General features: G+C 39.7%; 1 protein-coding gene across 1 annotated transcript in view; it reads left to right on the forward strand.

Annotated features, from left to right (window-relative positions):
* Positions 1-10,178, forward strand: part of SLCO4C1 (solute carrier organic anion transporter family member 4C1) — an 81,328-nt gene extending 71,150 nt beyond the window's left edge. Inside the window, exons 12-13 of the mRNA XM_089679114.1 lie at positions 353-490; positions 5,869-10,178. Of these exons, the coding sequence (XP_089535240.1) occupies positions 353-490; positions 5,869-5,987 (257 nt within the window). The 3' untranslated portion in view covers positions 5,988-10,178. The remainder of the gene's footprint in view (positions 1-352; positions 491-5,868) is intronic.
* Positions 10,179-15,521: the final 5,343 nt, after the last annotated feature.

Here is a 15,521-nt window from a genome sequence, read left to right on the forward strand (position 1 = left end):
TCTAAATGTTTTCACTTAAGATGTGATTCAATTAGAAAAATATGTTAATCCCGGATTAAAGTTGTGTGAATTTTGTGTGAAAAAATGAATGTCTAGACTCCACTGTGTATAGAATTAATGTTTTATCCTTGGCTGGACTTGCTGTTGCATGGTAAATTGACTTTTGAATAAAAAAGTATTATGTTTATTCTTTTTGCCTAATGCCAAATTCTTCCATTGGGAGTTTTTTTAGTTCTAACATTTTATTTATATTTTAGAATAGCTTTTTTGATGTTATTTGCATGCTTAACAACTGTGTATGGGATGTTCAATTTGTTTTATATTAACAATATGGTTTGGTTTCTGTTTTGAGGTTCTATACCTGGACCTATATTATTTGGAGTTGTTATAGACAGTAGCTGCATTCTCTGGAACTTGAATGACTGTGGAGTACAAGGAGCCTGCTGGGTTTATAATAATTCAAATATATCATATAAACTAGTTGGCATCAGTAAGTAATTATTATTTTTTTACATAAGCAACATTTAATTTCAAATGCAAATGTAACAATATTAGCTCATGTAGATATTACATTGCATGAGCTGTTATTTTCTGTTTCATGTTTGCTTCTGAAGCTCCATGCTGCAGTCCTAGCACGCTACAATCAGGGCCCTGTCTGCCATTAAGGCTTACGTAGGTACAGCATGGCACAGACATCTTACCTTTCTTCCTAAAAGACCTGGAGTACACCCTGGTCACTTGAATGATATGTCGCTGGTTTGTAGCATACCGTTTTGAAAAGTGGTTAAAGCTGTTTATTTTTCTCTATATTATCTCTGCTCTTTGTTTTCTCTTTACTGATTTTGTTACCTTTCATCTATTTTCCCTATGTTGTAGCAGTTCATTAGAACTATTGGGGCTCTGGCCCTTTGTTGACAGTGGTCTCACATGCCAGAGAACCAGGGCTTTCAGAAAGCCCTTTCAAATTTCCCTAAAATGCCTTGTAACACCACCACATTTTGTATAGCATATCTCTAAGCCATAAAGAAAGAAGCTGATTTTTGGGAACGCCTTTCACTGTATTTAATCAAAAGATCTTTGTTAGATTGTTGATTTCATAATTATGACATTAAAATAAAATAAAATGCAGCAACACTAGTTAAAAAAAAATAATACATATGTTTAAGCACAGATAAACTACATGATATTCCATACTAGGGTAACAGCAGCAAATTCTACAAATGAGACCTGAGGAACTTAGTATAAAACACATGCCCTGGGTGCCAGAGTCTAGCAATAACCCTGCCTTGTTTATTAGGCCTCCAGATGCCCTCTGCTGATGCAGATATTAAGAGAAAGAGAAAATCTGCATTTGTGTTGTATTTCCCCAACATCCTATAGCAAAAACAGGGGTTATCATGAGGGAATGTGCCTGAGTGTTGGGGACTGATTTGCATTAGATTGATGGCAGCATTTCAGGAGGTTCAAAGATGTGGAACACTTTTGGTTGTGTAGTGGAAGTGTGTTAGATGCAGCAGAAGGCAGCAGAGCTTTATGATCAATTTCTACTAATGGACGGCACCACTGGACATGTATAGGGTGCTACCCCAAAAAAAAAAAAAACACACGGGGGAAGCAGCTGTCTACTCTCTGGAAACAAAAGGAACGCGATAAAAAATTCTTTAAAGCAGCACTCCAACACCCTATTAATATGCATATATCATAGATATACAGACTGTCACTGTATTCCCATGCAAAAATTACTAAAGTGCAAAACAAAAAAAGGTGCTATGCGCAAAAACAAAACCCTATTAAGTGTTATATATCCAACCAATATTACCATATTCTAATATATCTAACAATTATAGAGCACATCCCATTTTGAAATATGAACATAAATGTGCTAATTAATAAAAGAAATATATATAAAACAATGATTATATGTGCAAAAGACAACAAATATATACAACAATAATTATATGTGCACCAAACCAATATATCTATATCTTAATAGTCCATAATGTCACATGATAAAAGAAAAAAAAAAGTCCTTCAATTCATATATAAATATGTATATCTATATTTGATTCTTATGTATCCTCAAACACCACCACACCGTGTTTATCCGCCACCAAACTAATTGAATAAAGCAGAGGTTTATGGATGAGGTCAAGGAAAAGTTAGCTTTTGGAAGTCCATTTGAAGGATAACTGCACTTTTGTATAGTTATCCTTTAAGTTAACCCCCAGCACCTCCTTGCCCTCAAGGTTTTTTACTCACCTGTTCTCATACCTGCAAGGTCCATGCCGTGCAATCCCCAGGGAGCCATACAGTCACACTGCAAAATCTCTGGCCAGTGTCTCACTCTGATCTGTGCATGCATGGAGAAAATTCCATCCATTTGTTATGGACAGCAGTCAATTTTGCATTCCAATGATAGACAGCCATCCCTTAGGAATCCATAGGATTTTCTGCACACGTACACAGAAAAAGCAAGGGACTGGTCATGGAGTTTGCTGAACCAAGGACAGCTAAGTAAAAAACTTTGGGAGAGGGAGTTAAAGCATAACGATACAAAAGTATAGAATCATTTGCTTTCAGTGTGGATCATGAAAAGTACAATGATTTTCTTTACCAAGATAAGAATAGCGGTGACTAGAAATCCCTCTTAAGTACTTAGTGATATTTTGACAGCAAACTCCTTTTCGATTTTCTATACATTTACAATAGAGAGACAAGCTAACAGAGAAATGTTTCTACAAAAAGTACATTTAGAAAGCCACACATCAAAGTCATAATGTGGCTAATGTCAGTGCAGCACGTTTCTAATCTCTGTATAAACATTTGGTAAGGAGAAATTTCAAACAATTATCGACAACACATCAATGAACAAAAAAGATCTGTCACTTTTGACTGAGTGATCTATGGAAATATAATTTTTTAAGGCATTATTTTTCAAATACCCACTAGTAGTATTGTGAACATGTTTTTTTTTAAGTAGCCCTAAAGGCTTTTTTTTTAAAGGTCATGTACTTTAGTGCATTCTCTGCATTAGGGTAAAAACAATATATGTTATTAGGACTCCGCCCCCCAGCTCCCTCTTATACTTATCTGAGCCCTATCTCGATCCAGCACTGTGCCCGAGAGCTGCGGCTCTCTCTACTCTTTCTCTCCTTGTAGGACAAAGAGGCAGCAGTGGGAACCATTGGGTCTGCTGACAATCAAATCATGTAACAAGGGAGTGGGGGCCTGGCCGAGTCACACTGTTTGTGTCTATGAACACAGGCAGCGCAGTTTGGGATCAAACCTGCACAAGTGTCCCCATAGGAAGCCGCTTCCTAGGGTGGAACTTGTTGAAGAAGAGACAGGAGTGCCGGCACGGGACCCAGAAGATAAGGATTGGGGCTGATCTGCCTAAAACTGTTGCACACAACAGATAAGTAGGACATGTTTATTAATTTATTTAAGGTTTAGAATCACTTTAACAGCCAGCTCATTATTAGCCGGGATCCACAGAACAATTATTTGCTTTGTACATAGACTTGGCAAGTCAGCTGTTTTGTTATAAAACACATCATAACTTCCATTTGCTTCACTTTAACTGTAACTGATATTAAATGTTTTTCTGCAACAACTAGAGAGAGTTATAGGTGGTTTATTATGATGTTAGAAACCTCAACATCATTCTATTTCAGATATATCTTACACTACAGCTAATGAACTGATCAACATTATCACTCCCTGCTCTTCCTGTCTGCAGCTCAGGTTGTGAAATAGAACTGTGCTAGAACAGGCTATTCCAGTGAGGGCACAGCAGGAAATAATATTGCCCCCAGGGTCTTACATGCCCCAGGTGCCTGGGTCTAGCAACACCTATGCCAGTTGGAATAATAATTAATGAGATGAAATACTGATTTAAGAGAAAGAGAAGCCTTCAACAGTTAAATATCTATATCACATAGGAAAAAAAATCCACACCTGCGTGATATTTATTACTTGGATATTTTCAAAGGAAAATAATAATAATGTAAAATAGTTAATGCATCTTAGTGAATTTAAATGTTTGTGCTGATCATTGCAATCTGCCTGAAAAAAGGTCAGGATTAGCTACAAAACTAAAAAAGTTATGTTTTTCTGCAAACTTTCATTTTCAGTATAATGCATTTGTTTTCAACCTTCTGTGCCCTAGGAAACCGTAAAATAATTTTCATGTCTCAGGAATCCCATGATAAATTGTATTATATTTAAAACTTAATTGTACGTGAGTGAGTTATCAGCAAGTTGCAGATAAAAAACTTGGTATAAACCAATATTACTGCGCTGCTCTAATACAGTATAATACGAAAGATTGTTTTACCTAATAATATACTTAAATATGTGTGCCCATCAATCATCAAATTGCACCATACAAAATAATATAATCCTATAAAGCATAAACCTGTGTTTTGTTGCAAAATATAAGGATAAACAAATATACAAATGATTCAAGTCCCAATATCCAGTCTTTAAAGCTTGAGTCTTCTCTTGGTATCTTGTGCTATCAACACCAATAAGTGCTCTAATACCTCAAGCCAGTGTGATCACCCTCCACCAGATGTGCTCTCACCTGGAATAATCTGACCTTACTTTTATAGTATGATCAGTAAGCGCCTGTGTCCCTTAGGTATCAGATGTGATACTCCAATTTCTCTCCAATTACTCCTCTTCTCTCTTTCTTTGTTTCATCGGTTAATCCAAACCTGTTGGATTGGACCTAATTATATACTTAAATGTCAATCTTTTGGTTTATATTATCACGGCACAGTGATCATGGTTTATGAAGGTGAACATACATTTATGGGATTGTGTTTTGTATCAGCAGCTCTCAATTTAGATCATCACATATAGAAGCTCACAAGGATACATAAAAGCGGTATACTCAGAATACCGGACACCTAAAGTGGGTCATTTTGTAATATCACTTACTCTGTATGACAATTCTTTCATTAATAATCATGAAATGAAAAATAATAATAGTGGCCATAAATTGATGGTCAGTGGATAAGTGCCCCCTTACACTGATGGTCAATGATGAAATGCTTCTTATACTAGTAGTCAGTGGAAAAGATTCCCCTTACATTGCTGGTCAGTAAGAAAGCGGTGGTCATGCATTGGTGTTCAGTGGGAGAAAGGCCCATTACAGCTATAACCACAGAAAAGAATGCCTTTTTACATTGGTCAATGGTTGCTTATCTGAGAAATAGGAGAAGAGGCTTAATTGATACCACACCACTGGCTTTGTCAAAGGATATTGGTGTTGGAACTATGCAGGTGGGAGACCAATTTTCCAAATGTAAAGAGGAAAGTATTTCCACTACTCCCAACCAGCCCATTTGAATAAACGATATGGAGCATCCTCAGCCTACATGTCTCCATCAAAGTCTCCACCGAACCATACACCCTGATACATTTCTCCCCATCCACCGGAGCTTAGTCATATAACCTATGATTTAGCCCCAGTGGGTGGGGTGACATGAATCAGTGTGTGTGGTTGGGTGGAGACATATAGTCTACTCCTTATTGCTTATTCACTTGGGCTGCTCAGGAGTAGCAAAGATCCTCTCCTCTTTACATTTACAAGACCTCTGGATTGGTATCAGGATAAGCCTGCGCCCCATGCCCTGGGACACAGGGATAGGCTTTCACCTCTACTTTGAAAGGCGCCAAACGCAATACACTCATGGCTAAAAATTTTGGCACCTCTGCAATTCTGTCAAATAATGCACCACTTCACCCAGAAACAATTACAATGTACAGTTTAAAGCAAAAAAAAAAAATCACAATATCATTGATTAGAACACCATCACCATATCTGCATAATAATCAAATAATGTTTTTCTTTCAATGCAGGTGCAGCAAGCAAAATCATCACAATTATATTCCTTTTCCTTGCTCATTATATATATAGACCTCCATCAAGCACAAAAGACTCAAACAATGACAAGGTCATCTCTTCAGACTCCTTATGAGGGGATGCCACACAATCTCTTATAGGAAGATATGAACATTTCATACTGGTGTAGATCATTCAGTATGTTCCTAATATAAAAAACAAAAATGTAACACAGTTCTTCCACAACCAAAAGCATAGCCAAGTAAGTAATTAAGATTGACACATTTTAGGGAAAATAACTTTCCCTGTGAAATATTGATGTATCTGAATGGAAAGGAGAAATGTTTAGAATTTCTTTTATATCTTCTTTAGAAGATTTTTTGAAAGGTTATATTAACCTTTGCCTATTGGCTTTTATGGACAGTTTACCAATGTAGATTCTGTGGTTGTAAACCTAAATTATGAAAATCTTTTCATAAACGGAAGGAAAACAACTTTCAAAATTGATTGATGTGCAGTGTCTGTATATTGAATGGAAGAAATGGTAGATGTGAACTTATGATCATAACCTGTCCTTATATGTGTGCATTAATGCAGATGTGTTTGGCCCTGTTTGTTTGAACGTTAAACTCAGGTACATCATATAAAATGTGCAACTTCTCAGGAGTTGTTTGTACCTATTGTGGTAGTTCAGGCAGCACTGAATACCTGTCCCTTCCACTGCTTCTGGGATTAAGCGTTAACCTCTAGCACTATGTCCAATCTTCCTATGATCCTAGTTGTCCTGCCATTATGGATACCAAGGAATAAACAATTTGAAGACGGTTCTGTTTCCATATACTGCTTCCTGAATATATGTATGGCAGCAGGAGTCAGCTAGATAGCCATGAAACAAGGTGAAAACAAGGACAGACAATAGTCACACTGTCTCATGGTAAGAACAGACCTCTTGGCATACATATAATTCATACATGATAAATAGGCTATTCAGGATTGGAAAGTACTGTTTTACTACATATATTACAATCTATTTATGAGATATTAGAGATGAATAGCACATCAGAAGACCCTTTCATACCATAGATTTTTTGTGTGACAAACATTTACTCTCATTATGGTCTGTTACTGCCCCTGCTGCACCATAACACATGTACACCTATCGTTATTACTATTCTAAGCCAAGAAGCAGCAAATTTTAACTTGGACCCATATCTAAAAATAAAAAAAGGATGTACATTGTATGAATCATACATTTGGAAATGGAAGAGGTAGCTTTCACATTTCTGCAACTACATTTATTGGATGCAGATAGTGATGGGTTTGTACTTAATTAATTGTTGACTTATATCTAAAATGGCTCTATCCAATGACTAGTCCCATTTCCATTTTTCAGTGGGCTGTGTCAGTAGGCTTTTGTTCACCTCAGATGGGTTTTGTATTCACAAGTCTATAAAAATGTAAAACCCACTTCAAGTAGGTCAACTACAAATGAGAATGAGGCAGTAGGTCAAATGCACCTGTCAAGGAACACTGAATGAGCTTAGATGTTTCTTAAACTGATGCCGTCAACACAAGCTCAAAGCCTGTAGACAGAGATCCTAAGTCTGGCTTCACACTTATGCACATTTGTTTTCCTGTGTTTTTGTTTTTATTGCTCTGGGCAGGCATGTTGTCATGTATTGGCATTCAGTGATTCACATAAAAGGCTCCAATAGTGCACATTGACAAATTAAAACATAGGCTATTTTTTTAGCCAAGGCCCATCAACATGCTGCACCGATAGGAACTAGCGCAAATATAAACAATGGCAAACTTGTACACATACATCAAAATGCCACATAAAAGTGCATAGCATGTGAATGGGTCCTACATACTGTAGATTTTACTGTTTTATATAAAGTCACATAGGGTTTGATTCCTCTACTGGTTGGAGGTCGATTTTCATATATATATACATACATACATACATACACATACATATAAACATACACTAAATTGCCAAAAGTATTGGGACACTCCTCCAAATCATTGTATTCAGGTTTTCCGATCACCTCCATGACCACAGTTGTATGAAATCAAGTACCTAGGCATGCAGACTGCTTCTACATACATTTGTGAAAGAATTGGTCACTCTCAGGCGCTCAGTGAATTCAAGCGTGGTACCGAGATAGGTTGCCACCTGTGCAATAAGTCCATCTGTGAAATTTCCTTGCTACTAGATATTCCACTGAAAATGTTAGTGGTATTATAACAAAGTGGAAGCAACTGGGAACAACAGCAATTTGTAACAGGCCAAGTAAAATGACAGAGCGGGGTTAGCGCATGCTGAAGCGCACAGTGCGCAGCAGTCACCAACTGTCTGCAGAGTCAATAGCTAAAGACCTCCAAACTTCATGATTCACAACAACAGTGTATAGAGAGCTTCATGGAATGCGTTTCCATGGCTGAGCAGCTGCATCCAAGCCTCATATCACCAAGTGTGATGCAAAGAATCTGATGCAGTGGCGTAGAGCATGCCGTCACTGGACTGTAGAACAGTGAAGACATGTTCTCTGGAGAGATGAATCATGCTTCTCTGTCTGGCAATTGGATGGATGTGTTTGAGTTTGGCGGTTGCCAGAACGGTACTTGCCTGACTGCATTGTGCCAAGTGTAAAGTTTGGTGGAGGGGGGATTATGGTGTGGGGTTGTTTTCAGGGGTTGGGCTTGGCTCCTTAGTTCCAGTGAAGGGAACTCTTAAGGTGTCAGCAAACCAAGACATTTTGGACAATTTCATGCTCCCAACTTTGTGGGAACAGTTTGGGGATGGCCCTTCCTGTTTCAACATGACTTTGCACCAGTGTACAAAGCAAGGTCCATAAAGACATGGATGAGCGAGTTTGGGGTGGAGGAACTTGACTGGCCTGCACAGAGTCCTGACCTCGCCCTAACAGAACACATTTGGGATAAATTAGTGTGAAGACTGCGAGCCAGGTCTTCTTATCCAATGTCAGTGCCTGACCTCACAAATGCGCTTCTGAAAAGAATGATCAAACATGCCCATAGACAAACTCCTAAACCCTGTGGACAGCCTTCCCAGAAGATTTGAAGTTGTTATAGCTGCAAAGGGTGGGCCAACTCAATATTGAACCCTATGGACTAAGACTGGGATGCCATTAACGTTTATGTGAGTGTAAAGGGATGCACCCCAATACTTTTGGCAATATAGTGTGTGTGTGTGTATTTTTTTTTCTGATTATTTGAGGATTTCACTTTGGCTGGTGAAAGAGAAAATTCAGCTAAAGGATCAGCAACTGCTTCTATGGTCATGCTGAAGAAAAAAATTATATCCCACCATAGACATAGAATGTGAAGAACCTATGAAGCATTGAACCTTGTTTCTCTTCATTGAAACTGGAAATAAAGATTGTCTGCTTTAAAGGACAAGTTCACCTTTTGTAAAAAATTAAAATAAATAAATGCACATCTTTTTGAAGGTAAAGAAATGTGCATTTATTATTTTTTCCACTGCAGCCTTAAAAGCATTGCATCCACAATCAGCAGATCGTGTGTGCAATGCCAGGACCCTGCAGACTCATCAGCTGTCTGCCCATACCTCCTAGAGGCAGACAGTTACTGAACTGCAGAAAGAATCAATGAACTACAAGAGCGTTCACAAGCACCCTCGTAGTCCCTTGAGAACTACAAGCCGTTCGCCTGCATGGGTGCAATGATTTGAATTGTGACAGCGGGTGAGGTCATAATGAGCTATCCAGAGTTGCGGGCAGGTGCTGTTGAGTAACATTTTACATGTTACACCATAAACTTATCGTTAGCAGTAATGCAGTTGTATTTACTATGCTTTCCAGAAAGGCAGCTTGTGGTAGTGTTCACAACAGGGGCAGGACCCATTAGTACAAATCTCGAGGTTCTAAAGAGGCATCATTTTAACTCAGAAAAAATTGTTTTTTCTTCTATGTGTGTGAATATTTTAACTGCCTTTTCCGTTTTATTTTTCTATAAGTGCCAAACTTGATATTGCCTTAAGAAACAAACAAAGGCATGGTTAAACATTTTGCAGAATTTACCGTTACATGCTTTCCTTTTTTTTTTTTTACGGTGTAAGACACAGTCAAAGTTTGTCTATCACATCTGTGATGTGGATTAAAGAGGTTTCCAAATCAAAGAATTTTATTACAAGTCATAGAACTTTTAAAACCAATGATCTAAATATATGAAAATAGTTTTTTTGTGTGTATACCACTGTGGATGCTGGAATATAACTGGCTAATGGATACCATTCTAATGTTTGGCCGTAATATTTTAATAAAGATGATGTGAATAAAAAGTTGTGTAAATCTATTTTTTTTTTCCATAAGAACCATTTTAAAAAGTTTTATATATGGTTTATATTTACTGGGGCATTGTTAAGGTTTTCCTAGCTCCTCTTTGGCTCTGGCATCGCAAAAACCAAGGGGAAGCCTGGGCTCTTTTGCTTGGAGGGAGGGTAAAGTTTTACATAGGCTTACTCGGGCAGGGGATTACCCTCTTAAAACTATAAAGCACATGCTATTGTCTGTTGCCAATGTTTTTTCAGTCTGCTTAAGTTGATCTATTGTTATACAATGTTTTGCGTTATTGAATAGAGCTATTGTTTGGCTACACATATTTCAAATTCCATATTGTTGTACAAAAACACTTTTCCAAGGTTGAAATATGACGCTACAAATTTGACCATTAAACACTGTTCGTGGGTTGGAATATCACACCACACAAATGAAATCTTATATTTTTGTTAGCAAGAACTATACAGGGATGAAATATCACACCATACACAGATGATAAACTGTGGGCTGTTCTTAACGCTAGCAAGAAATTTGCTGTAAAAGGGACAACATGATGGCTGCTGAATAGTTTGCCATGGCAATGCAAACTTCAGGCACATTCTTCTACCTGAGCTAACATGTCTGAGTAAGAGGAAACTTTCTGGTCTGCTAACATACTGCACATACAGCTACAACATGTAGAGTACATAGGCATATCAAAGAAAAATAATTACAAAAAGCTTACAATTCTTTTTCTGCACAGAAGCTGGAAAGGTGCCTCTTCATGCAGAATGTGGTCAATGTCCAGCCAGGCTCTCTTGCTATGGTCCTTATGCAGGGGGTCCAAAGTGTCATAAAGAAAAGGATGCTCATGAACCCAGCTCTTCATTGTCAATGGCAGCCTTATTGCCTCATCCCTCCATGTTTGCAGGGTGACAAGAGCACATGGTGCAGGGGGTAGAGAGGAGAAGAAGAATACTTGGAGGAACAAATGCAACAGGAACACATCAAAAACATTGAAAATGCATGTACATGCCATTTTGATGAGCTTCCATTGAAATCTATGGGGCAAAGCATTGCACTGCATCACACCAAAGTAGCACAGGACCCTTCCCCAAAGTTGCATCACAGCTGCATTGCATTGATGTGAACAAGCACCATTTAAATCAATGTTATTTCCCTTGTTATGCGATTCTGTGGGACACCAGTTGCATCTGAAATCTCAGTGTGAACCAGGCCTAAGTGAGCTTTTCATTTACATCAAAGTAAAAATAATGCCATATTTATACTTCAGCACAATGTAGTGCAAACCTGCGTTAATATGTTGCTGCAGTTTGCCCCTGGGGGCCCCTGAGGCCTAAAGTCCTTTTAGTGCAAGACATATTCACTGTCAGTACCTTGTTTAGGCCCTGCTTGTCACTATGGAATATATTGGACTTCCTCAATGCCAACTCCTTAGTCAAAATTTGGGTACTGAGATTTAGCATTTTCCTGCAGCAACCTTTTAGCAAATGTTACCAATATAAATGTGTGCGTTAGCAAGCGCACCATATAAAGCTGCTAATGCACAAAAAGGAACCACAAAGCCTTTCTAGGAATACAACATAAAAATGGGGTGTGCAGTGCTATACAAATAAACACACTATCATAGATATGGCAAAAAAGAAGAAAAAGTCCTGTAAACTGAATGGTAAACAGTCCGAGGTAATATATATGATTTCAATCCAAATGGGTATATTCCAGTGATGGAGTATATATGACTTCAGTCCAAATGGGTATATTCCAGCATCCTGACATGAAGGTGTAGAAAAATTGCTCACTCACCGGAAGTGCAATTTTAATGTGCACTTAGAAATTCCATGTAGCCGGAGGTCCCGTGAAGGTACAGCCTGATGATAAAGGTATCCTCTGGTGGTTATTGAGGTGACAGCTGCCAGGGATGACGGTCTGGACCTATTTCCCAAATTCTCCAGCCTGGGTGGACTCCTGGAATGCTTGGCTGAGATGTGAAGGCTCAGTGCCAGGTTATAGAGAAGAAAACGCTCATGGTGTAGTAATATAAAATTTATTATGGTATAAATATTATGGTAAAAATAAGCGTACAGGGTGATAGTAACCTATACAAATATCATGAGCTCTTGAATACACTGACCAGTGGATAAATATGATGGCCACCGGACCTCCTGATCCGGTGGCGTGACGTCAAGGCGTTCAGAGGCTCCTCCTATACGCGCTTCATGTAATAACACGTCTCCTGTAGGGGTGATGCCATGCATGCCTGACGTCTCCTTGCTCCTATTTATAGATGTAAATTGCGCCAAAAAATGCCCTGGCGCCGTTTTGCCGTTTTCCGGCCTATTGCGCATGCGTGGGCGCCATTTTGCCGACTGTTCGGCCTATTGCGCATGCGCGGGCGCCATGCTATGGGTGATATTCCGAGCATGCGCAAGTGTTCCGGCCGCCATTTTATCGGTTAGAAAGTATGCTTAGCCTCATTCCACTGTGCATGCGCGATCCGAACGGCCGTGACATTACTGATGTCTTCAGATCAGTCTGGGTGGTATTATACTGAGCTGGTGGCCAGTATATACCAAACTATGCAGTTTAGAAAAAACGGTGGGATTCTTGCATTTGCAAATATATGCCTACAGCAAGTGTACATATATAAAATATGCATATAAAAAATGTATATAAAAAGCTACCAATAGCAGACTTTTCTTTGCTGTCAGACTTGTGTGACAGTACAGCAACATGCCATATTGGAAAAGGACAGGAGTGTAGTTTGGCAGATAAGACTGGATTGCAGGATCATAAAATGTATGCGTCATCTAGGGTTCTCGCCCATACAGGGTAAGGAGCTTCAGGACGTGCCGTGTAAAGAGAAAACATGCTTGTTGATTTTCTCAGGGTTTGCTAAGTCCTGGTTTGGGTCCTGGAGCTTGGAGGCTTATGGAGACTTGAGAGGGATGAGGTCTCTAATCTTAGGTACATGTTTTGTGAGCAAAACATGTACCTAAGAGAGAGAGTATTGTCTGGAGAGAGTATTGTCTGGAGGTTGAAGCAAGGCCTGTGGCCAAGAGTAGTGACACTGCAAGAGCAAGCCAAGATGCTGAGTTTGTGTTTTGAGGTATGCTGAAAACCCTTGTGTGGGCAAAAGAGCCCTGAAAAGAATTGGCCTCCTTGGATGATCTAAACTTCAGCTGAACCAACCCAAACCATTGATACAAGGCAGGATGGTTCCATGCTTTCATGTTTACACCAAATTCTGATCCTACCATCTGTATGTTGCAGCTGAACCAGTCTGCCCATTCTCCTCTGATATCAACAAGTCATTTATGTGCACACAAGTGCCATTCACTGGATACTTTCTATTTTTCGGACCATTCTCTGTAAATCCTAGAGATGGTTGTGCATGAAAATCCCAGTAGATCAGCAGTTTTTTAAATACTCAGACCAGGCTGTCTGGCACCAACAACCACGCCACGTTCAAAGTCACTTAAAACCTCTTTCTTCCCCATTCTGATGTTTGATTTGAACTTTAGCAAGTCATCTTTCCCACATCTAGATGCCTAAATGCATTGAGTTGCTACCATGTGATTGGCTGGTTTCCAATTTGTGTTACCAAGCAATTGAACAGGTGTACCTAATAAAGTGGCTGGTGAGTGTGTATACACTGCTCAAAAAAATTACAGGAACACTTAGAAAACACATCAGATCTCAATGGGAAAAATATCATGCTGGATATCCATACTGATATGTACTGGGTAATGTGTTAGAAATGTAAGGTTGCCCCATCGTTTGGTGGAAATTAACATTAGCAACATACAGAGGACTGAATTTAAAGATACCCCGAAAATCAAAGTGGATTTAGGTCAAGCGAGTGTGGGGGCCATTCAATGGTATCAATTCCTTGATTCTCCAGGAACTACCTGCATACTCTCGCCACATGAGGTCGGACATTGTCGTGCACCAGGAGGAACCCAGGACCCACTACACCAGTGTAGGGTCTGACAATGGGTCCAAGGATTTCACCCCGATACCTAATGACAGTCAGGGTGCCATTGTCTAGCCTGTAGAGGTCTGTGCACCCCTCCATGGATATGCCTCCCCAAACCATCACTGACCCACCACCAAAACGGTCATGCTGAATGATGTAACAGGCAGCATAATGTTCTCCATGGCCTCTCCAGACCCTTTCACGTCTGTCATATGTGTTCAGGGTGAATCTGCTCTCATCTATGAAAAGCTCAGGGCACCAGTGGCGGACCTGCCAATTCTGGTGTTCATTGGCAAATGCCAATCAAGCTCTATGGTGTCGGGCAGTGAGCACAGGGCCCACTAGAGGACATGGGCCCTCAGGCCACCCTCATGAAGTCTGTTTATGATTGTTTGGTCAGAGACATTCACACCAGTGAAAAGAGATTCACAAAAATGCTTAGCAATAATGGCTGATATCAAGCACCCAGTAACAATGATATTATTACCCATAAACCTAACCAGGCAATGTGGGTGAAAAGTAGTAAACATATATAAGGATGCAGATACATCTATATTAACCAGATGAGATATTGCAATAATGATTTAAGGCAAGAGTAGGTGGTGAAATATAAAATTGCAGTAGATATGTCCATTTTGTATGGATACAGTCAGTAATGAAAGAATCACCGTGGATTTCCTCAGTATAATGGAGGTGGCAGGGCCCTGCTCCAAGGGGTTTCTTCACCACGGCATGTGGGCTGTTAACCACCTTAGTATTGATGTGATTGTATAAATTGCTGGGTCCTCTGTATCTTGTAATAAATGTAGGGTGCCATGCACCTATATAGTGAAACATAATGTCCCCATCCTGTAACAAATAGGTAACATATAGACAGTCAATCAATGTATATTCCTTGTAGTAAATGTATTAAATGGCGGACATGCGCCTTATTCCTTATTGCTGTGCAACAATTCACTCACCACCCAAGCCATAGGTGATACTCCTTCAGAGTTTCCTTCGTCTGGGTTACCAAGCGTAGTCCTGGAGGCAGCCACCACCATCAGGACTATTATCTGGTGGGTTCCGCTCCTCCCTTGGTGCTTGTGCAGCCTTGCACTGCTCGTGGCCAGTGTGTATGGCTGGCTTCCCTGCTGGTCAGCGTGTATGGCGCCAATGCGTGCGGCCGGAAATTATGTGTCTGACTTATGACACATAAGAGATTCTGCTCTCTCCTGGCTCTCATCCTACCTGTCACAACGCTCCTTCAGCGTTACCTATAATGCTACCACCTCCCCCTCACTCCCCCTCTCTGTTGGGGTCCCTCAAGGCTCTGCCCTCGGGCCCCTTCTCTTCTCCATCTATACCTCCTCCCTTGGCCAACTCATAC

The sequence above is a fragment of the Staurois parvus genome, unplaced genomic scaffold (genome assembly GCF_062004578.1).
Source record: "Staurois parvus isolate SC_StPar_1 unplaced genomic scaffold, SC_StPar_1.0 ptg000218l, whole genome shotgun sequence".
NCBI lineage: Eukaryota > Metazoa > Chordata > Amphibia > Anura > Ranidae > Staurois > Staurois parvus.